The sequence below is a fragment of the Copadichromis virginalis genome, linkage group LG23 (assembly GCF_057382275.1).
Source record: "Copadichromis virginalis isolate Kocher_CV1m ecotype Utaka linkage group LG23, C_Virginalis_male_GT1.1, whole genome shotgun sequence".
Lineage (NCBI taxonomy): Eukaryota > Metazoa > Chordata > Actinopteri > Cichliformes > Cichlidae > Copadichromis > Copadichromis virginalis.
Window position 1 is genome coordinate 36,895,686 of NC_140639.1, and position 24,535 is coordinate 36,920,220.

Below are 24,535 nucleotides of genomic sequence, written 5' to 3' on the forward strand. Positions count from 1 at the left end.
ATGTGGGCTACTGCAGTGTAAATGGAACTTCAGCAGAGCAACATGTTTGTCAAATTAGGGAGGAAAATGTGTTCAGCAAGCTGCTGGGTTTTTGTTACTTTGTGCTAAGCCGGAGTCATGGTCAATTGAACTTTAAATGATCAATCTGGAAGCAAAAAGCCCCATAATCAATGGCCTAATGGTGGAAATACCAATGTTCTGTCTCTGTGATGTAAGAGTTCTGAAATTGGCTCTGACAGCCTGTCTGTCAGGCCAACAGCTCTCCTCCTCTCCTTGAGAAAAAGCTTCATCAGTGTGCGTCACTGTATTTGTGCGTGCATGGTGGTGGAAGAAGTCGGCACACTGAGGGAAGATTTCAGATTTTTATGGTGAGAACATGCTGTGAAAAAAAGGAGCAAGGCAAGAACACTTGCATGTACACATGCATAACAGAGAGTCCATCAGGTACAAATTAACATCACTGGCTGCTGCATATTTTTATTGAACACATTTCCTGCGAGAAATTGCTTCGACTGTTTCTCTTATATTGCAGCTTAATCAGTCGGAAAGAAGAAAACACACTGCAGACTATTGCCAGGTTTGTGCTTTGATATTCCTACGAAGCCAAACACCACAGATTAACTACAAGATTTCACTGTTCAACACAGCGCAAGATCACACACATGACACTGAGGATCCTTCACCACAAGGCAGTCACCAGTTTGAAATTTACTAAAATGGGCCTCCTTAATGACACTTGTTTTTCACTTAGTTCTTCTAACGATGGTTTAAGAAACATTTTTGCTGCTTTGAGAACACTCAGAGCACTTGCTAATAAATCAATCAATCAATTTCGCAACCGCAGTGCCAAAAATAGCCATAAGAAAAAAATGTAAATACAAAATGTCGCCATGAGAAATACATCCATCATAAATATTAAGACACCATTCGGCAGTCTGACAAAGCGCTATGAGGCTGGGAGGGCAGGAGGTTTTGGCAGATTCACAGCAGAGGCGAGATGGAGGAAGACAGAGGGAGGGGAGTAAAGCACAATGAATCAACCAGCCGTCAGTCACCGATGAAGTGTTTGCAGTTCCCGTGTTCTCCTCACCACCGCACGACCTGGCTGCCATAGTCCTCTGTGGTGGCTACCTCCTCTAGCACCTTCACCTCCACCTCCTCCTCTTCCACCTCCTCTGCTCCTCCTCCTCCTATTCCCAGTCTCCAGAGTTCAGCCAAATAGGTCCTGTGCAGCCGCTGTCTCTGCTGCCTCTCCTGCCGTCTCCTGAGCCGCTCCTCCTGGTGTTGCCTCTGGCGGTTATACTGGTAGCGCCGCAGGAACAGCTCCTTGGCATACTCGTAAAGCTCCATGTCGAGGGCGTTGAGCCCTTCGATGCGCCACCGCACCTTCTCGCTGATTCCCACGCTAGCAGCTCGCGTGCTGTTGATCTGCATGAAGGGCCGGATGAAACGCAGGCCAAACGTCCGTTCAAACAGATACTGCGTCTTGCGCTGAAACTCCGTCAGGCCAAAGAAGGCCATGTTGCGTAGGTTGGACTTGGCGCTTGCGAGCAGCACGCGGCCTCTCTCCAGCTCGCTCATGGACGACATGTTGTAGCATCCCACCAGGCTCAGGTCTGCCAGCATGCGGACTTGCCGGTTGTTAGCAAGGTTCGAAGGGCAGTTCATGAAGTCAGGAAGGGGCACCCCTGTCCAGTCTTCACCGCTGTAACAGGCAGGAAGCTCATCCTGAGTGGGAGGGCGACCATCACACATGTGGAGGGCAGTTTTCCAGGTAGCCCCACGCTGCACGTGCTTCCACTCACTGAGGTAGCGTGACACAGGGTCACGTAGCATAGTGATGTAGTAGAAATTCCTGCAGAGACAGATTAAGAGACGCGTTAGACGAGGTGCTTGGCATGCACATCGCACTAGCTTAAAAATTAATTCCAAGGTAAAGACCCAACAATATTGGACATGACAGGAGGAGGTACCCAACAGCATTCAGAACCAGGCTCCTTTTTTCCAAGAGGTAGATAAAAAATCTGAACCCACACTCATTTCTGTATAAACATAAAGTTCACTAAGTGAACATTGAGCAAACATGTTTAAAAAGGTCCAGGTTTTACTTTGAAGGTCTCAAAGGTCTCCATTTCCAGTCGGCATCGAGTGTTAGCAAACGAGTTGGTGTCTTTCACGCAAACTACAGGCAAAAATGACCGTGTATGTGTGGGCGTAGCCTAACTGGCACAAAAAAAGAAGAGTAAAAGTAAGCCAATATTTACATTAGCATAGCTGGAAAATAATAATGAAGGTTTACCAGCAAAAAATTCATAAATCATAAACATGACTTCCCCTAATACCACAAATCAGGCTTTTTGTTTGTTGTTTTAATGCCATGCTAAACTAAACACCTGCTGCCTGTAACTCAATATTTGCATACTGACATAATTTCACTTACAAAGGCAAAAATTCATATTTCAGCTGATCCGCTCACAGTTTATGATGTTTTTTCAACCACTGCATAGATATATTTTCTTTATCATTCTCTTTTAAAACCTCAAACTTCAACTGAGTTGCAACAGCACGTGGTATTGAGTACAGGCAGTACTCAGAGAAAGATACTAAAGTCGAAGAAACGTGTCAGCGAGTCACATTTTCAACACAGCAAAGGAGGATGAAACTATACATCAAATTTCTCATATCCTGCCACAGTTAAAAAAAGAAATATGAGCGGAAAAAAGATAACACAGCGTTGGAAGTATATGGAGTGCACTGAAAGTCTGATTAGGGTTTAAATGAAAAACATCACTGAGTATGTCTGAGGGTGTTAGAGAATAATGACATTGAAAGAAACACAAACCAAGCACGCATAGCATTTAATATCCTGCAAATGTGGAATTATTTTTGTTTTTGTCACACCAATTTGCTCCTTCCTGCCTCTAGTAATGAGTTTTTTCATCTCCAGCACCTTTCCTGTCTCTGATCTGCCTCTAACAGCGTTTCAAAAATTGCTGTAACCTAGCTGCACGGAAGCCTTTCAGCGAACAAACACAGCTTTCTGCTCTTATCTATTGATTTCAGTGATGACCAGCATAACAACAAGGTGACTGAGGGAGTCATCGGCAGGAGAAATTCAGCCATTTTCAAAAAGTTTTTTTATTCCTTCTTCTAAACGAAAACAGCATAGATAAAGGAGAAATTGAAAATGTTCGTCTTGTGTGCACAGATCACCATGACCTTACCATGTCATGCAGAAGCCTGACATAAGGCCTAAATAAAATAAAAAGCGGAACATTTTCTTTCTTTCATTCCGCAAAGCTGAATTTTACTTTCTGGGAGGTTTCAGCTCCAAGGACACTTACCAGCAATGCTGCACTGGAAAATTCTCTTTTAAACCTATTTGCAGGAATGGTTTCAGCACATAACGCAAAAAGAAATTTCCTCATCTACTGGTCTTATGACTTGTTGATGTACCTTTCTTGAACCAACTGTTACCCTGCAGGTGTAACAATCCCTTATGGTTTGTGTGTTTCTTTTTATAGTGTAGCACATGAGTGTGCATGTGTGCGACTGCGTGATTAGCTGAAGGTGGGTTTAGTATGCTGGTGCTAATAAAAGCAGTGCTGGAACACACACATTTCACATGGTGCTTTAATTTGAGTTACAGTTTTTATCAGTCAGGCATGAAATGCTTCACAGTTATTGTGAAGCCTCTTTATAAAACAAAACACTGTAAATTGCCCCGAGCGACAGCCGACAATTTCTGAGATCTAAAAGTCATAGATGGCTAACACAGAGGAAGAGATGATTCAAACCTAAGGCCAATTAATTAGAATTAATAAACTCTTAATAATAAAAAATTAATAATAAACTCTTTAAATAAATAAAAGAGTTGTGTCTTTGGACTCTGGGGGGAACCTAGAGTACGTGGAGAGAGCCCCGTGCAGACATGAAACTAGTGTACAGACACGAAACCATTGCAGTACTGAGTGTATACTGCAATGGTAAAAATTATCCTAACGAACTCGGATTTTTGCTGCCATCTAGGAAGGGTAGCAAAGTGTAATCATTCATGTGGCTGTTCTATCATTAGCAACTCAAATTTCTTTTATTTGTGTTGTTATTTTACACAGCCCTTAATATCTTCTATGCTTTCTATACTGTTCAAGCCCTCTCGCTCTAAGCTTTCTGCTTAATTTTGCCTTTGTTTGACCTGTTTTTCAAGACATTATACATTTGATTCCTGTTTTACTGAGCTTTTGTAAATTTTTTCTTTCATATTGTTTTAATTTTTAGTCATCGTCCTTTAAGAAAAATACTTTTGATTACATTTTTACAAAGGACAAAATGAAAATCAAAAAAGGACACCTATCATGAAAGGAGAGCTGACTGCAGTGATGTTATAAAAGAAATTAATATAAAGGAGATGAATTTCATCTCATTTTGCTAGTGGAAGAAAAGCAGAAGTGTTTGACTGTAGCATTAAATACTTCTTTGGGTGATGCAACACAACATTAAAACCAGATGCCAAATATCGTTTAGGTTCCTCGAATGCTGTGAAAACAGTTTTGAATCGTCGAGGTATGGACAAAGGGCCTCTGGATTCAATTCAATTCAATTTCATTTATACAGTGCCAAATCACAACAACAGTTGCCTCAAGGTGCTTTATATTGTAAGGTAGACTCTACAGTAATACATACAGAGAAAAACCAAACAGTCATATGACCCCTTATGAGCGAGAACTTTGGTGACAGTTGGAAGGAAAAAACTCCCTTTTAACAGGAAGAAACCTCCGGCAGAATCGGTCTCCAACTACAAGATGGTGACATCTTGTAGTTTATCTCGCCAGAAAGGTGGTAGTGAATTCTTTTGATTGGAATAATCTGACGTCTGAATCTCTTGCCAATGTAACATCCACATGAGTCCCAGGATGTGGTATTAGCAGAATGCTGGACTGTTGGATAATGTATACCGGATGTAAAAAGAGCATCTGTACAGCTGTAATAGCTTAAACTTCAATGCTAAACTGAATAAAATGTGATTAATTGAGAGAGCATTTGTGCTACAGAGTAAAGACTGCACAGCCAAACAGCCCTAAAAGGTCAGCAATTTAGCAATTATTGCCAGACAGCAATATCAATCAGTTGTGATATATACTTAAGTGAGTGGTGTAATGATATCACAGCAGAACACCCGCAGACAGACACACCATCCAGAGATAATAGCCATGCACAGTGCAAGCTAAGTGAATTACTCTGCCGTCTTTACCGAGTTGAACAGACAGCAGTAGATGGATGGGCACACAAGAGCGCCTCACAAAAACAGCCTTTGTTGTACTTCCTGGAAAACAGCTCAGCCTTTTCCTCCTCCTGCGCCTATCATCTATCTGTACAGCTAACCACAAGACAGTCAGATCAATAAATGTCCATGCAAAGCAGCCTTTGTGTGTCTGTGCTTTCATCATGACCTATTGACAAAGAGCAGTAAATGTCAAAGCTCTCTGCTTACTCGTGTCAGGGACAGAGGCGCGGGTCACGCGAAGAAGGTCAAGAATGATTCCTCACTGGGTGTGTAGTTGGAGTCTTCTCATGCAGCAAACATAAACTCTCACTTTGATCGAGAATTTTATGGCGTTTATGAAAGCAGAAAATAACCATGACCTCAACCATAGGAAGTGTTCTTTTGAATCTGAAGTGGCTAAAGTGCTTTCAGTAGAAACATTTCACTCTAAAACGGAAGGTCTTGTTAGAGAGCATTTGTTGAAAGCTGAAGTAAAGTAAATTTGTTTTGGCTACTTAAGAATATTAACTCATTTGTTAGAATAAATGTTTCCCTGCATTCATGAGCTAACGTTTTCTGTCCACTAGTTGTGACAGGGCAGAGAGCGAACAGGAAAGAGGACAAGCATAATTAGCTAAAAAGGGCGAAAACAATAGCAGAGGTTCGGAGTCCTGCAGAGTGAAGGGATCATTTTCTTTTCACATAAAAGAAAATGTGAAATGAACTGCAGAGTAGCCCCTCCGCAAATCACTACCTGAGGGGTTTGTGTCTCCCAGGAATCCCAGGGGCTATATTGTCTGGGGGCTTTTGCCCCCTGGTAGGGTCTCTCATGGTAAATTGGTTGTGGGTGAGGGACCAGACAGAGAGCGATTCAGAAGACCCCTATCAGAAGACCATCAAGGGAACAATTCATCCTGCCAGGGATAGGGTTACTGGGGCCCGGCCAGGCACAGCCCGAAAAAGGGACATGGGCCCCCCACCTGCAGGAGGCACCATAGGGGTCGGGTGCTTTGTGAGCTCCTGGTGGGCCGATCCCTGGCTACCAAGACTAGCAATTCACAGTCATTTAAGGATAGTATTAATTTGGTCATTTTAACATTGTGATACCATATACAGGGTGGGCCATTTATATGGATACACCGTAATAACATGGGAATGGTTGGTGATATTAAAGTCCTGTTCGTGGCACATTAGTATATGTGAGGGGGCAAACTCCTCGAGATGGGTGGTGACCATGGTGGCCATTTAGAAGTCGGCCATCTTGGATAGAACTTTTGTTTTTTCAATAGGAAGAGGGCCATGTGACACATCAAACCTATTGGTAATGTCACAAGAAAAACAATGGTGTGCTTGGTTTCAACGTAACTTTATTCTTTCATGAGTTATTTACAAGTTTCTGATCACTTATAAAATGTGTTCAATGTGCTGCCCATTGTGTTGGATTGTCAATGCAACCCTCTTCTCCCACTCTTCACACACTGATAGCAACACCGCAGGAGAAATGCCAGCACAGGCATCCAGTATCCGTAGTTTCAGGTGCTGCACATCTCGTATTTTCACACCATAGACAATTGCCTTCAGATGACCCCAAAGATAAAAGTCTAAGGGGGTCAGATTGGGAGACCTTGGGGGCCGTTCAACTGGCCCACGACGACCAATCCACTTTCCAGGCAACTGTTCATCTAGGAATGCTCGGACCTGGCACCCATAATGTGGTGGTGCACCATCTTGCTGGAAAAACTCAGGAAACGTGCCAGCTTCAGTGCATAAAGAGGGAAACACATCATCATGTAGCAATTTCAAATATCCAGTGGCCTTGAGGTTTCCATTGATGAAGAATGGACCGACTATCATTGTACCCCATATACCACACCAAACCATCACTTTTGTTGTTCCAACAGTCTTGGAGGGATCCATCCAATGTGGGTTAGTGTCAGACCAATAGCAGTGGTTTTGTTTGTTAACTTCACCATTCACATCAAAAGTCCTGTTCGTGGCACATTAGTATATGTGAGGGGGCAAACTCCTCGAGATGGGTGGTGACCATGGTGGCCATTTAGAAGTCGGCCATCTTGGATAGAACTTTTGTTTTTTCAATAGGAAGCATTCCTAGATGAACAGTTGCCTGGAAAGTGGATTGGTCGTCGTGGGCCAGTTGAACGGCCCCCAAGGTCTCCCGATCTGACCCCCTTAGACTTTTATCTTTGGGGTCATCCGAAGGCAATTGTCTATGGTGTGAAAATACGAGATGTGCAGCACCTGAAACTACGGATACTGGATGCCTGAGCTGGCATTTCTCCTGCGGTGTTGCTATCAGTGTGTGATGAGTGGGAGAAGAGGGTTGCATTGACAATCCAACACAATGGGCAGCACATTGAACACATTTTATAAGTGATCAGAAACTTGTAAATAACTCATGAAAGAATAAAGTTACGTTGAAACCAAGCACACCATTGTTTTTTCTTGTGACATTACCAATAAGTTTGATGTGTCACATGGCCCTCTTCCTATTGAAAAAACAAAAGTTCTATCCAAGAAGGCCGACTTCTAAATGGTCACCACCCATCTTGAGGAGTTTGCCCCCTCACATATACTAATGTGCCACGAACAGGACTTTAATATTACCAACCATTCCCATGTTATTACGGTGTATCCATATAAATGGCCCACCCACCCTGTACTATTGCTTCCTCCTCCCCACTATTGCCAAAGTGCTTGCTCATAGGGGGTCGTATGATTGTTGGGTTTTCTCTGCATGTATTATTGTGGGTCTACCTTACAATATAAAGCACCTTGAGGCAACTGTTGTTGTGATTTGGCGCTGTATAAATAAAACTGTATTGAATTGAACTATAAACCCTTTTTTATGGTTTTTAATAAAGCTTCTTTATAAATGCAATGACTGTTCTAGTGGCTATTTGATTGATGCCTGAGAATACAGGCTCTATGTTTGTAGATACCCCCTAACATTTAGCATTAGGTGCACCAATTACTTAACATTAACATTAGCTAAACTTGACATAGTCTTGCCAATGATTATTTTTTCCAAGTAATTGACATTCTATAATCTGCAATACAGAGCTGAGAAACTCTAGCTTTCCAACCTTTTCCTGTGATGCTCATTGCTTTTGCATGTTAGTTCTATCCAGCATGATCTCTTCTTTATCAACCATTTATATCAGATATCGTCTGCCTTCAGTCCTAGTTAATTCCACATGTGTCAAATCTTTCAGGCCTGAACATTTTCAATGTTTTCAGGTTCTCGATCGATCGAGCCAAAGCCTGATGCTCATTCAAACCTCAGAAAAGTTTGAACAAAGCTACCTGAAGCTACGGTCAAATAATAGCTCAGTCATTGCCAACACACAACAGTGGGTGTGAGATCATGCATGTTGGTCCTGAAGGCAAAATTAAATCGGCTTGTCGTATTTTGCTGGCGATCAATCTGACACCTTGTCAATGTCCTCGTTGCTGCCTGTCACCTTACCCCACACAGCAAACCTGCAAACACTATTGATCGCCCTCTTTCCATCTCTCTTCCTGATTGTCTCTCTCTTACTCTCTAAATCATCATCAAAAAGCTACAGAGGAAACTCACAGCAAAAGATCGATATGTGCCTTGTTAATTCACTCACTACCATCAAGGACGCTATCAGACTCATGATAAAAGCCTTGATGGAAGCTTTTTATGCCACAGAAAAACCAGCCAATAGAGAAGCTTTGTGGATCCACAGCAATCTTGTTTATTTTCTCTTTTAAAACCTGAAAATGGATTATGTTATATTTGAGACCCTCGTATTTGCTATGGCTCAGCTTTGTACTGTTCCAATACACGCTGTGAATGAAGTATCGCTTTCTGAGGTATTTCTATCAGCCAAGATGGGAGAAGAAGTGACTCTTAAAACAAGCACAGGGCAGGACAATTTCGCTCCTGAAGCCCGGGGGTTGATAACTTACGCAGTTGGAGCAGATCAATTTTAAAGGTGTTTCTTTGCCCCCAAGGGATCTAACATGGAATTACAAATTGCCTCAGCCACCGCCATCCTTAGTCACACGCTCCTGCTGTCTCCACATTTCAGTTTCATCTTTCCAGAAGTCATTTTTAAATGCTAAAATTGACTGATTTGCCAACAATATTATGATTTGAGTAAATAGAGAAAAAACAACTAGTTATTAGTGTTTATAGTAACTTGTGGTTACTAGTCAGTAAGTAATTTAAGTAAGTTCATTATTGCATTATCCACTTCCTTTCTTTTCATGCTACAAGTTGGAAATAAACTCCTCTTTGTGCATTTACTTTTTCTATGTGGATAACATAGCAGCTGTATGAATCAGTGCACATTATTTCCATCCACCACCCTGTCCCTGACGTATGGTATCAGTTACTAGCTATCACAGACTGGTATGATAGCACAATCCAGCTACATAGAAGATCACCCAGCCGTCTATCCAAGTTTAGGATTTATTAATACAAATATATTAATGTAAATTTGTATTTGTAGTTCAGTCAGAATAACATCAAATAGAGGTTGTGGAAAATATTTTTCTTTCATTAATTCATCAAATAATGAAAATCTTGTCAAAACAAACCTAAACAACCCCAATGAAGAAGATAATCTGAGTGTTAAACTGTATAAATAAATTCCCCAGTCCCACCCATGGAAAAAAAATCCTTAGATTTTTTTTATGAGGCTAGAATAAGCCTGTATATAAATGTCTACAGCAGCTAACGCTGCATTTAGCTATCATTCTTTCTCAAATTGCCTCTTGGTGAATGGAAGGCTACAGAAGAGCAGAAGGAAAAAGTTAGTTTGAGTTTGAAAAAAACCCCACTACAGACAGCGGATATCTGCAAATCCAGGAACAAGTTAGACAACTAGAAGAGGAATGTCAGAGGGCAGAGGTAAAGGGCACGTTATCAGGATGATCGAGTGAAGCTGCTCAGATGAACTGAGACCACAGAAATCTCATCTCATCAGGCTCTGGACCAAGAGGTCAAGCGGGATCCATTTTCACTCTTCTGTACTAATTTAATCTTTGTGTCCCAATTACAAGCAAAATGATCCCTGTCCCCATCTGCAGCACAGCGGGTTCACCGTCCACCAAGCACAGCACACACAGAAACTACAACACAGTACTTTCTCTTTGAGTAGTAAATGGTCTCTCAGAAGTGCACTCTCCCCTCCGAAACATTACCCAGTTGTGGAGAGTATCTGCAGGTACCACTGCTTGATAACTGATACAGAACATAGATTTAGAGGGAGAGCTTGAGGAGAGAAGAGATGGGCAAGGGCTGCACTGTGATCTTCATTGGTCAGAGATATCAAAAGCTATTTTCAGCAATAAAAAAAGCCTCAGGGATGGTGGTGTGGAGACAAGGGGACGGAGAAAGACGCGGTGTCCAGGCAAGCCGGGTGTGAAGGTGTGGTTTTGCTAAAAACTGGGTGATAGACTACCTGAAGAGCTGGAGGCCACTTATATTTGAATTGAGTAATCAACAGTTCAATATAAATTTATATTTGCAACAGAAATCTCCATTTATGAAAAAAATAAAAATGTCTGCCTTTCAGATGTAATTCTCCATAAGGTTCTTTTTTTCCCTTTTTTTAGACACAACCATGTCAAGAATAGCACCAGGGACATCAGCACACTTACCTGGCATGTGCAGACTTAGTCATTACAGTGTCTTAGCCTCAACCTTACTTTGACATCTTAATCTTTGCAGCTTTGTCAGGTGTCAGCTTTTCCTCTCGGTCCATGTACATAGAGTAGGGATAAAAGGAAGACTGCACTTGAAAAGGATACTAAAATGAAGTAAAAAGGACTAAATCTGAAGTGTAGTCCCTAAACAATTTAGCAGTTTCATGTTGGCTCGTCTGTCTTATACCAAAAGATCTAACCGATTTTAATCCTTTTTAACAAAAACTTCCTGCTTTTGATTTTTTTCCCCTTGTTTGAACAAAATCTAAACACACACCAAAACACAGCCAGTCCCCACCCATTCACCCCCCCCCCTCCCCCACAATAAAGTCTGTTTTCGACTGTCCCTAATCCCCCGAAGGAGTATGAAGATTACCAAGATCCTCTGAAATATCTCTTATTTCTCACTAAAATACAGAACACTGCTCACTGCCTTAAAGAGTGCAGTGAAAGCTTTGATTTTTTTCAGAATTCGGGCAATTTTACTTTTTTTCCTTCTACTTTAACACTATTTCTTTACTTTTTAGGAGAAGGATTTAAACCAGACATTTACACACAAAAGAAATGTCTAGATAAAAGATACTTGTTTGTGTAACTCTGTGTCTCTCTTATTATGGTTAGATATCAATCAACAACCAGACTACTAAACAAGCAGTTGGTGACAGTGGGAAGGAAAAACTCCCTTTTTACAGGAAGAAAGCTCTGGCAGAACCAGGCTCAGGGAGGGAAGATTGGCACTTATGTCATTTTTTTTTTCCAGTTGAAAATGGAGAAGCAAGAATTACTTCTCTGAGATAAGGTGCTGTCTGAGAAGTGACACCTGTCATTCAGGAGAATACTGCTGCAGTTACCCACACCCTAAGCACTGGTGTAAATGCTACATAGCTGTAGTAACTTTCCTCAAGCAAAGCAATCAATGTTACATGTATACTGGGGCCGTAAGGTTGCAGTTTTTCAAGGCAGTTATACATGATTTTCATCAGATGTCAAATGCATCAGTGATCTGTTAAAGACTTAAAACAATAAATAAAAATAAATCATACATAAAGTATAAATAATAAAGCATAATAAGTAATCAGAGTAAATATCAATAGGTCAACAGTTTGGTAAAAAGAAAAAAGAAAAGAAAATAATAAAAAAATATATATTGTAAATGTGACCTGAATCATAAAGCATGTGATTGAGGTCACCCTTTACAATGATACTGGCATAACAAGCTAGTATTGAAGGCTATTTTGAATGCAGACAGACGTCACTAAGAATCTGGTGAGGATATGTTGTGTCACGAGTGTGAAAAGTGTGAAAAGACATACGCTAACACATACCTCGGATTGAGCGCATCAAGCGTCTACACCTCATCATCAAACACTTTGTGTCATATACCTCGTCTGGCGCCACCAAAGGCTAGTCAGAGCTGTATAAGGATAGGAAGAATTTGCAAAGGAAAAAAAAGCCCTCAATGCTAAACACGTGGAGATTTTATCCCTTGTCAGCCTACATCACAATATCAGGCTGCTGCATAGGATCTCCCAAAAGGCCTGTACGTTTACCCTTTCCTAAAAATAAAACTCTGGTGTAAGGTACTGTACATCTACTTTTCCACCCACAGCAAGTGACAAATTAGAAGTTGTGAAATGTCTCCTATACAGAGGTGTGCAAAAATCTACACTCTACATTTCAGACTGGTATCTTTCTGTTCTTTCAAGGATACAGTGTAACATTTAGGCAGATTATAGTTTCGTATGAGATAATGCCACTTATCTCGTAAGTGGCTAACTTAAAATCTCTTAATTTTTTAAAATTAGTCGCACAGAATTACAAAAAAAAAGACAACAAAGATAGTAGACATGATAGTCTTAGGGGCATCAAACTTTACACGAATATCAGAAACATACATCAGACGTCTATGGCGTTATTTTTGTGCCACTATTCTGAGCGCACATAAAAAGAATTTGAGCACACGTAAAAAAAAAAAAATTCCAGGTGCAAGTGTTGCATTTTGAGGAGAAATTTATTTTTGAGCGAAGAAAAGCTAAATTTGAGTGAACAAAATTCATTGCTGCGTGCAAAAAATGTATTTCAGTGTTTGCTATTATCCACACATACACACAATAGGAGCCCCGCTCGCTCAGTTTTTGCATTTGTGCTCGCTCGCAATGTGTTGCTTGCGCTCTCAACATTTCTGCCCGTGCGCGCTCAACTCTTTCTGTACACAGTTATATTTGTGCCACAAAACCAGCCAATCACAGACTTGGATGCAAAAAAATCTGATTGGCTGTTTTGGTCTCCAATCAGCTCAAAATGACGAAATGCAATATCCCAGAATCCATTTCGTCCAAAACTCAAACGAGGCAGTGGCAGAGGAACACAGAGTTTGAAATATTACTCTTTCTGGGTCACAAAATAAACTTTTAAGATATTTTCATGCGAGAATGGTGCTGTGTAAACTTCAAATATCTGCTCGATTTATCAAGACATCACATATTTGCAAAAGTGCTCTAACTTTTTCAGAGATGCCTGTTACCCACGACCTGCCTGGGTGCACACTTGGGTTAAACATAATATATAAGGCTGAACTGACAGAATAGTGGCACAAAAATAACGCCATAGACGTTTATTGTCTAAAATTAAATCATAGAATTGTCAGGCCTGAACTTTCCAGGGTCGGCTTGCCTAGACTACCCACTAATGTTTAAAAAACACTAAATCAACAGTATCCTTTACTTTCATTGTTTGTCTCTTCAGTCGCTTGTCGGGTATGCTGCCTGCCAACTTTGCATTCCTAACAGTTATCTTCCCCATTGTTTTAAATTGTACTATAACAGTAGCACAAACTAGCATTGTCACACCAGCCAGTGCTAGCTTTTTTTGGCTTCAGATTAATAACCCTAAGTTAATAAATGGTAAATGCAATAAGTTAAGCAGATAACATGCACAGGAATATTTCTCATAAAAACTAGCCACTATAAGCTACTGTCATACCAGAAGATGTAAACTGTATGTATGAAATTAAACGCAGAAGTAGATTTTACTGACTATGAACTGGTGTAATTAAAGTTGTTGTCTTTAAAAAGTTACAAATTGTCATTTAAAGGAATCCCACACCCACTTGGAGTGTTTTTATGATTTCTGGTTCCTGGAGTTCTCATTTTCTTTTATTTTTGCATTTGTCACACCGATTTTTAACAGCTGTGTTGTTGTCAGCAGCCTGAAATGACCTCATGCGAAAGCATAGACACTGAATTACAGTCAAAGGCAAGGTTGACAGTAAAAAGACAGCATTATGCCCACAGACATTTAAGGTCTCCCCCTTCAGAATGAAAGAAAACCTCAATAATACACACCCCTCTCTGAAATCTCCACGTAATCTGACTCATCTGACACATCTGACTCATTGCCACTGTGAGGGAAGATTAATGTCAAGAGACGTTTTTCTCCCAATAGACTATTATTTCCATAAATAATAAAGTATTTCAGTATGTTGATCAAAACTTTCTTACCTTTTTTCCTTCTTGGTTACTAAACCATGTCAGCTTCCTGTTTCTTGTCTTTCCATATTTTAAAGCCTTTAAAGCCATTATGGCCATCAGTAATAGGGTGCCATTGCCAGATTAATAGCTAAGACCACATTATATGTGTAAGGAATCCTAATTAAAACCCTGGCTCATCTGTGTTCTGGCCATTCTTTGTTTAAATCTGAAATAATGAGGTCAGTAGTAAGGCTACACTCTCTGACTGCTCAGTGTGAGGCCAGCAGTCGAGGACGAGCAAGACTGCCTGGCAATTCAAGCAGGGCTGACATGTGGCCTTACAGCAATTTCATACCCCGCTGCGATCTGAATGCTATAGCCCCGTGCTGTGAGCACAGCCCTGAAGGAGGCTTTGGCAGTGGTGTGCCTATCAAAAACTACTTGAAGTGGCCATGTAAGTTTTACGTGTTAAGAGGGAAATTACGAGACATAAGGATAGCTGGATATGCTGCTTAGATTAAGTCAGGGGTGGATGGGGGGAAAAAAACGGGAAATGGCAATCACAGTTCTCATTATATTCTACTTTTGTGAAAGGAGTGTTTGTGTTGTGTTGTGTGTTATCAAATTCACTGTCACCAGCTTGCTGCTGGTATTACAAGCAAGAAAAACTGTTTGCATGATGCATCCCTATAGCTGAACACTGAACCTGTTTTATGCCAACTCACCTAAAAATGAGGAGCTGATTAGTGATCAGTCTCTAATTTTAGTTGTTTTTTTTACTCACTCACTGAAAAATCTTTCAATATGTCAACAACCTACAATGACAGCAGCATAAAGAGAATAAAATGATAATTACAGATATGAAACATTTCCACCTATTACAGTGCAGGTATGGTCAAGTTTCTCTAATACCCTGCTGTAGTTTATGTATTTGCTTGTGTTATTAGTTTCCACACTGGCAGTGTGTGTGGGAGAGAGGTGACTTCAAGGTGACTATGAAGTGCTGCTCGAAAGCAGACAGATGGTGCTTCTGTATCCAGAACATACCAGCAGGACCAACAACACACAGCAAATGTGCAAAATATTCCCGAAGTACATTAATAAGAAGAATCCAGGTAGAGAAGATATTTCATCACTGAATTGTGTGACCATGAAAAGAGACCGATTTCAACACAGCCAAGGTGTAGATTGTGAACATGCCCTGAAATATTCTCCACATTCAGGGTACAGCAAAGAATTTTTAGACACACTTCACCTCATTTCAAAATCCCCTGAGACCAAAATATGTTTCATTATGCAGTCAGCTAGAGAAAGCTGGGAAGCTTCAATGGACATATACATTCTTGCCTAGTAACCAGTCGCTTTGCATGACATGACCTGATTAAAAAAAACAAACAAACAAAAAAAAACTGTAGTTAAGTTATCAAGTGCATTGTTTTTTACCTTAGGGGCCACATTCATACAGTTGCCACATTCCATTTTATTTTTTATTAATATGATAGTTTTCCCACCATAGTCAAAAGCAATTCTATAATCAAAATGATTAAAAACAATGATTATTAAAGGAACTCACCTGCTGGAGCCTCCCTTGTGTTTACACTGGGACAAAATCATAGAAATATTTCACAGGCAGTGGAAAGATTATGCAAACCTTTAGTCTATGAAATGTTGATGGACTGAAAAAGACAATCGACCTTGGTAGCAACTGGAGGAGTCCTCTCAGCAGCTTCACTGATGTCTTATTTATAATGTCTATAAGGAAACTGCTTTCTGTGTGATTTTTAAGAAAAACATTTTTAACCAGAATAATGCCCAATGGACGAAATGGGAAAATGGGAAACACCATCGGTTCACATAGAGAGAGATGGAAGTCAAATGAGCTTCATCATCCAAGCTGCCTTATCCAAGTTAGCTTATCCATGCCTTATCTTATTTTCTCCATATCCAAGAACCTAAACCAGCAAACTGAAGAAGATCCACCTAGTGTTCACTAATTGGCTAAAAAACCACGGTGTCTCTCAAGTCATCAGGTGGAGATCTTTTAAATCTTCCTCGAATCAGATCCAAGCACGATGAAGGTGTTTTCAGTTACTGTCTTCCTGTACTTTGGAACAAGCTTCCTGTTGACCTGAGATCAATTACATCTGTGCACACATTCAAAAACAGACTAAAAACCTTTTTTCCCCGCACAGACTTACACTTAACAGCTGTGTTTTCTCTCCATGTTTTCTTTTTGCCATTCTCACAGTCTTAGGCCATTGTAAACCTACACAGGTTCTTTAGTTTTTATCTTATGTGTTAAGCACATTGAGTTTATATATAATGAAATGTGCCATAGAAATAGAATTGCCGTTGTCAAGGGTGACACACCTGGAGGCATAATGAGGTCCTAGGTCAACTGATGGTCATCCTGGTAGGAAGGACAAGTACCCACAATGCCCTCACCTAAGCCTAGTCCTATAAAGTTCACTCTGTTTGTAAGACCAAGAAGTGTTATATCAAAACAATCTGCAAGAGTGGAAGCTGCCCTACTGGATGCTGAAAGACAAAGGAGCAGATCCGGAGCAGAAACTCTTTTCCACCAGAGATCGCTACAACTACTCACAGATCTTGTGGTGAATCTTGTAGCAGTCCCTGCACACAGAGCTAAAGGAGACTGCAGTGGGCAGCACATAAATGCAAAAGGCTAAAATATAGAGACACAGCAGCAGAGGCAGAACAACGCAGCTGGTGTACTCAAGTGTTCCCTATAGACGTGGGATGCAGCACATTTGTGTGTGGCCACGTCAACAACCAGACTCCTGGAGAACATGGGGATTCAAAGATGGGCTTTTCAACTTACTGTACTATCAAGTCAGTGTTACACCCTGCTGAGTGAAGAAGCAGCAGTACCTTTGGAAGAAGAGGAAAAAATTCTTAACTAGGCCATAGATATCCAACGTGAGGGGTAAAATCAGAGGAGGGCACGCCCAGGATGCCAAGTATTAATGTAATGCTCTCTTGAAGTTTCGTAGGCTTATTAAGGAGAAACCCATGAAGGACAGTGCCCTTCTGATGACCCTGGTGAATTTTTTTACCCCTCCCACCTTTACAACACTGATTATTCTTAGGGATGTAAACATCAAGTCTTATAAGCTTAACCAGAGCTATTTCCATATGGCTGCCAAGTTGCAAGACTTGCTTCTACAAGGACTTTGCTTAAGTCTAAATTTAATTAAATCCATTAAATGCTGGAAAATTTAATTCAATGAAATTTAAAGGCGCAACACAGGAAAGAGGCAACAAACTAGATACAAAACCTTATTTGCGAGTCTGTGGGGACTGACTAGCCTGAAGCAGCTGTTAGAAGAATGGCAGTTCCTGGATTTTCTACATTGGCCCTTCCTTTTTCCTTTTAAGCCTTTTTCTAACATCCTTTTAAAGCTTTCATTGACAAACTTTGATAACAGAGCAAGCTGATGCTTTACGACTTTGAATTACATGTCTTCACTTAATGTGACAACAACTCAAGAAAAGAGTTATGACCACTCAAGCGGCATCGGTATTGAAGAACAAGCTGATGTGGGTTAATCTACATTTGCAATAGCAGGAGTTAAACAATGGAAGCAGGATATGCCCGCTCATCTGGGATATGATGAGATCAGCTCCAGATAAATGATACTTATGCACGGACCCTCCAACTATACACGGCAGGTGCACAAGCCAAAAAGGTACAAAAGCACAAGCTTAACCTTGATGAAAAAAATCAAGCTAATAAAGGTCTCTGAAACATATAAAGTAGCAGAAAATGATAAAATATAAACTTTTTACCCATGTTCTGTGTTTTTGTCTGTCTCTGTCTGCAAACTACATCACATCCTGCTTAATGTAGCCTTGAGATAAAAGTAGGCTTCATCTATTCCCAGGTTTGATCACTGACTGTCTGCACTCTCGTCGCTATCTGTGACTTTAATATCAACATGCTTTGACTAAGTTGGATTTTCTTTTGCAGTCAGACGAGGGAAAACGTTTTGAGTGCTTTGCTACTTATGATTATGCCCTAACTTCGGTATAGTCTAAAGCAGCGAGGATTATAGATATTTGGGAAAACAGCTCTAACACTATTTAACCTCTCTTTAGAACACAGGGATCAAGGCTGAAATACAAATAAATCTAGCGAGGCAGGATGATCTTACAGAACGGATCAGAGTAGCATTACATATCGTATTAAGATGAGTCGTAACACGTCTCTATAAAAACGCAAACACACACGGACTCAGTTCTATTTCTCCTGCTCCCTTCGCTGTGTGCGTCACAGTCCATCGTGAATGGTCTGCATCGCCTGAAGTGACAAGACAAGAGTCTTTCAGTTCTGATAAAGCTGCATGAAACCTGGTGGCAATACAGATGACTCTGCGATTCAGCAGCTTTAATCTAAAACGACAGAAAGCCTTCCCTTAATTGTTCCTTTCCTTCCACGGCGCTCTGCGCTGCGTAATGGTTCCCCAATATTTCTTCCTAAAGGTGGCGGACAGAAAATCAAGCAAGCATTATGCTGCGGGAAATGAAAACTTCGGGTGACAGATTTGTGGCTGTTAAGTGAGTTATGACTCACAGCTCTTCCAACAAATTCACGGGTATAAGCTGAGTTGTGACTCATGGTGCATTTGGCTCCGATTTGATACCTTCTTCTAGAACATACACACACAGCAAATTGCAGCAGCACACTGAATGCCATTAGACAGCAGACGCTGATTCGATCCTTATTAAGATGCCAGATTTCTAAAAGCCACTCAGGAGCAGCAGTGACCTCTGACCTTGCTGTGGAATGGCAGAATGAGTGGTTCTCTCCATGGATCAATGTCACATTACCAGTGAGCTCGTCCCCCGAGGTACTTTGGTGTCCTATATCAGCGATTGTCTGGTGCATATGAGCCACAGAATAATTGACACCCACAAGTGTTCATTTTACAGTCATTATCTCCATGAGTGGAAGCATGATCTCCCATCTACCACTTCCTGTTTTCTTTTACTCACAACACAATATAAAATGACTATTTTAAATAGAAAGGGCTGCAAAAACCAGATTTGTTTCCATCTTTAAACATGAAGTCACCTCGCCAGCCAGCTGAATGTCAACGCTAATGAGTGCTGATTATTCTCTAGCCATTATATTGAGTTGACAAGTGTTGACTGAAGTGTTGTTGATTCACTCATAGCGCTGATTTGGCTCTGAGGTGACACCTCAAAACTATTCCAAAGCCTTAAATTAAGTCTGATGGCTGCCACTGAGAGCAGTTAATGGATTTGGAGGATTCTTGAAGGCACTCCTCGTCCTCGTCTAGCCCCTTTAACACTCACAGTAACATATGGAGATTTGCTCTCTCAACCAATTGCAGAGCAAATTGGCTTCAACACGCAGCCGGAAAACCTCAGAGGACCGTGCCCTTCTTAAGTGATTTACTACCTTAAGCTTAGCTGTGCTGCTCCTGTAATTACAGCAAATTGAAACAAACCTGCGGATGAGGAAGCGACTTGTCTGCTCAGCTGTTTGCAAGTGTGCTGGAGTGGACATGCAATGCGGTGCTCATGTTGACACTGCAGCTTTATCAGCCCTATACCCTGCATTACATGCCAATAAGGAGAATTGGTGTCATGACCTACAATGTTGATTTGGCACTTCAAGATAAGCAAAGCAGATATACAGTGGGAGAAAATAATTATTTGATCCCCTTCTGAATTTCTAAGTTTGCAACTTACAAAAAATAAAAATAATAATAATACATTTTATTTATAGGTGCCTTTAAGGACCCTCAAGGCCACATTACATTAGTATCAATCAATTACAGATCATTACATGTTCAAAAACAAAAAAAAAAGAGTCAATCAGTTAATCAATACTCCTGATGGCTGCTTCTTATGTGTATTAAGCACATCTGCCACAGAATCGATTTCTTCCATTCCAACCTCCTCACCAGAGAAAACGGAGCTCTCTGGCATCAAATTGATCTGCCATGTTTGGATTAGATTTAACATATTGATGATTGGTGATTTAACATATCACCTTACCATCTATCTCATTGTGATACCATATACTATCACTTCCTGTTAAAAGGGAGTTTTTCCTTCCCACTATCGCCAGAGTACTTACTCATAGGGGGTCATATGATTGTTGGGCTTTTCTTTGTATGTATAATTGTAGGGTCTACTTTATATTATAAAGCACCTTGAAGCAACTGTTGATGTAATATGGCCCTGTATAAATACAATTTGAATTGAATTCTTTTTCTGCTAAGGGTGCAGAATGACTTCAACAGATTGATGGACCAATGGGCATGGCCAAGTAAAATCTTTGACAAGAACCTTCCTCCTTCAGCTGAGCTGAAGCTTCAAGCTGCCAAACAGCAGCCAAAAAACTAAAAGACTTTTTGAAGTTGTCCAAAATCCTTCCTGAAATGTCTGCTAACCTGGTGATCAACTATAAGACACATTTTACCGCTGTCCTTGGCAACAAGGATTTCTTCACCAAGTGCTAAGTCATGTTTTGCTTTGGAATCAAACACTTATTTTATTGAATGATATGCAATGATATCAATTTTATGTGTTTTTTTTCCTGCATTTCTGCCTCTCTCCATAAACACGAAGAGAGTGTATTTCTTTGTAAGTGAGCAAACTTACAAATTCAACAAGGAATCTAATAATTATTTGTCCCAATGCATATCTTAGCCTATTAACTATAAAATTACAAACACATTTAAAAACACACAAAAGAATACAGTGATTTGAAATGGAAATCACTGCATGGGCTCTGGAACACATCTGAAAAGCATTTTCTCTCAATGTAATTCACCCCTGACTCGTGCAAAACTCCCCGGGCTAAAACTAATTCAAGATGAACTGAGGCAAAGTGGAAAACTGTCTAGTGGACTAATCAGAATTTGAAATTCTTTTCAAATCTCATGAATGCCCCCGGAGCTAAAGAACGATTGTCTACGTGCAATCACTGCACTCAGTTCAAAAGCCAGAATTTGTTTTATTGGGGAGGTGCACCTAACTGCCTGCCACACCATTTCCAAGGAAGCCCATTGTCTTGATTATTTAGGTAGAGGGTTAAATATGATGTATTTCCATTTGAGAGGGTTGCACAGATTTCAAGACTGTAGCTCACACGTTCACTCAGTTCAGTATTTAGCAAAAAACGTGCCAAAAAATGTGTAGGAAAAATATGCAAGGTGAATACATAAAGGATCGTCAGGTTTTGACGATGAATTGCTTAAAACATGAACAAACTGTGAGAGCCACCTTATTAACACTTGCTTGTTGAGTCACTCACTCATTAGTTTAGCCTGATTAGTCACTTATCCGTTTGCCCTTTTGTTTACCTACTTAATGAATGATTGAATTAGAATACAGTTGACTGATTGGCTTTTTAATGCATGCACTCATTCTTTTACTGACTGATTGAGTGAGTGAGTGTGAACGAGAGGTTAGAGATGTCTTTAAGTTTCATTTTCAAATTAATTCATTTATTTCATTGATTTATTCATTCTTAAGCTGATAAGAGAGCCAAATGCTTAAAGTGAATAAATGAGTGAATCAATCTGAATAACTGAGGTTGAATAAATTAGGAATCAATCACTCAATCAGTGCCCTGTTGCATACATATGTCGGAGAGACTATGGCTAACTTGAATAGAGGAATAAGCAGACTTTATTTCTATTTCATTGTTTGGCTTATTAACACAATGAATAAGTGATTCAAGAGTGATAGTGTGCCTCACTTATGTGTAGCACATACAGTGGGTTGACATAAAAGTAAGAGGTAGCTGGTTGAGTGAATTTGTCTGTTTAAGAAGCAGTTAAAACATGAATGAATGAATGAATGAATGAATGAATGAAATAACCATAACCGTGACCATATCAGCTGAGCAAACGGATCCACTGATGAAATAATAAGTTAATCAAATCACGTTCACAAACACGAGATCACACCTGTCCAGCAGGTCACCCCTCACCTTTTGCCATTTGGGGTGTTCTTCTTGTCCCTCTTGTTCATCACTACAGGCACGCAGCTCGTGAGCTCGGTCCAGTCTGCATGCAACCCGCAGCTCCAGCCCGTGGAGAACCGCGAGAAGAGCCACGATTCGGCTTTCCCGGGCCGGTGACAGGTGCATTTCCTCTGGCCGGCCAAGCAGTCGCAGGGCTGCTCCAGCTGGATGTTTTTGACCAGGTGCCGCCCAAACGTGGTCCCGCCGGTCTTCTGTATGTGCAGGAACACCATTACATCGTCCCCGCGGATGTTGAAGTCGACGCGCCGGTCCAGGTCCCGTTCCGTGAAGTTGAATCTGGATGTGATTTTGGAGGGGAGATCCTCGTCCGCCTCCGGCTCCGTATAAACCAGCTCCAGCCCCGCAGAGTAGCGCTGGAAGAGCCCCTTCTCGTCACTTCTGAAGTAGCAGGTGTTGCTGTCCGCCGGGCACACATACTGATAGCCGATCATGAGGAAGAGCAGCGCCGCAATGGGGATGAAGATGAGTCTATTGAACTTCTCCTCCATGGTGGAAAACTCCTAAATCACGCCGTCGGCACAAACGGTAGCGTGACGTCCGAGTGGGTCCTCTTCCTCCCCCCGTCTCATCCTGCACTTTGAGCTCAGGGTGATCGCCCGGAGTCTAAGTCCCGACGGCAGGTGAGAACTCTTCCTGCAGGGAAGCTTTGACCGGCCTCGTCCTGCACCAGGACAGCACCACTTCTCAAACTTAAGGCTGTCACTTTGAGTCCAGCTGCTTCCTCAGAGGTTTAAACATATTTCAGCTTAAATGTGTCAAAGTGCTGCCATAACTCTGGTGCAGTAACAGCTCCCAAGCACTCAGAGCGGAACCACGCATCCACGCTCGCGGACCTGCCAACTGCTGATCGGTATCTTAGCCAAGAGTAGAGCCAGGAGCAAGAGACAGACAATTAAGAGATAAACTTCCGCTCAAGACTTTCAAAATACATTGCTTTACCATATTAAACTAACATGAAACAATTGAGGTAAGGTCCAATTAAACTACATTGCTTGACTATATGCAGTTAAAAAATAAAAGAAATATCAAGGCAATATATTTTGCATATTCTTTATTAATGATTTCTTGTATAATTTTGTTTCTTTCAGCTTGTTTGAACTCTGAATATTGCTTTTCTAAATAAATGAAACTTTTCACTGTATCATTTTGATTTGAGGGTTATTCACACTGTCCCAGCAACAGTCCATCAAAACTACACTCAAACTACAAATTACTCATTACTCAGTCCAGACAGACTAGCTAACGCATTTTAGACCTTGGGCCTGTTATAAGCTGTTGATCAGCCCAGATCATCCATCCCTATTCTTCAATAACCCAGTTTCGCCTTGCCTGTTATAGGTACTGATGTACTTAAATCACACAGGGAGTGCCAATGAGTGAAATCACATGGAGTTCATGCTTTTATCTTGAAGTACAAATAGTACAATTTCCTGTTTTATTGTCGCTGCCTTGTTTCAACATCTGCGCCAGTCGTCTGTCCCGGCTGCCGTGTCGGTGACGCAACCGCATCTCTAATCACACACACACACACACACACACACACACACACACACACACACACACACACACACACACACACGAGCGCGCTATTTGAGTGCCCTGGAAACAGCTGCTGGCGGAAAGTCACAAGAATTAAATTAAAAATGGAATTACATTGAGTCTTGAAGCGGAAATGATGTATGCACGCAGGATAATAATTGTATTTTTCCCATTTGTTATAAGGGACAAATGTCCGTCCAGATTACACGGTGACAAAATTAAATAGTAACTGTATGTTTATTCCACCTGGTTTGTTTTTTAGTATTTTTAATAATTCTATTATGTTCATGAAAGGCTTGAGATTTGCTCTGTTGAGCCTCAAGACACGTGTTACAGGTGGGCCTTTATTTTGCAGTGTGCAGTGTGACTTTGAAAATATGAACTGAGCTCCATGCAGGCAACAGGAAAGAATAAAGTCCTCAGGTCAGTCATTTCAGCACCATGGACAGATTCCAGCAGTCAATAATTGGCAACATGTCTGAGGGGAAACACACGGTCTGACACAGGTCTCCCTGG

At 41.0% G+C, this 24,535-nt stretch overlaps 1 protein-coding gene across 1 annotated transcript; it reads right to left on the reverse strand.

Annotated features, from left to right (window-relative positions):
* Positions 1-348: 348 nt before the first annotated feature.
* Positions 349-23,340, reverse strand: LOC146681519 (heparan-sulfate 6-O-sulfotransferase 3-B-like). The gene is made up of 2 exons (XM_085449973.1): positions 22,427-23,340; positions 349-1,855 (listed from the first exon to the last, which is right to left on the reverse strand). Exons 1-2 carry the CDS (start codon positions 22,966-22,968, stop codon positions 1,087-1,089), a joined length of 1,311 nt encoding a protein of 436 aa, XP_085306099.1. The 5' UTR covers positions 22,969-23,340; the 3' UTR covers positions 349-1,086.
* Positions 23,341-24,535: the final 1,195 nt, after the last annotated feature.

Excerpts from the sequence above, each read along its gene's own strand:
- LOC146681519 (XM_085449973.1), bottom strand. The coding sequence starts at position 22,968 with ATGGAGGAGAAGTTCAATAGACTCATCTTCATCCCCATTGCGGCGCTG. Across the intron at positions 1,856-22,426 it reads AACACCCCAAATGGCAAAAG|GAATTTCTACTACATCACTA; the intron begins GTGAGGGGTGAC and ends CTGTCTCTGCAG.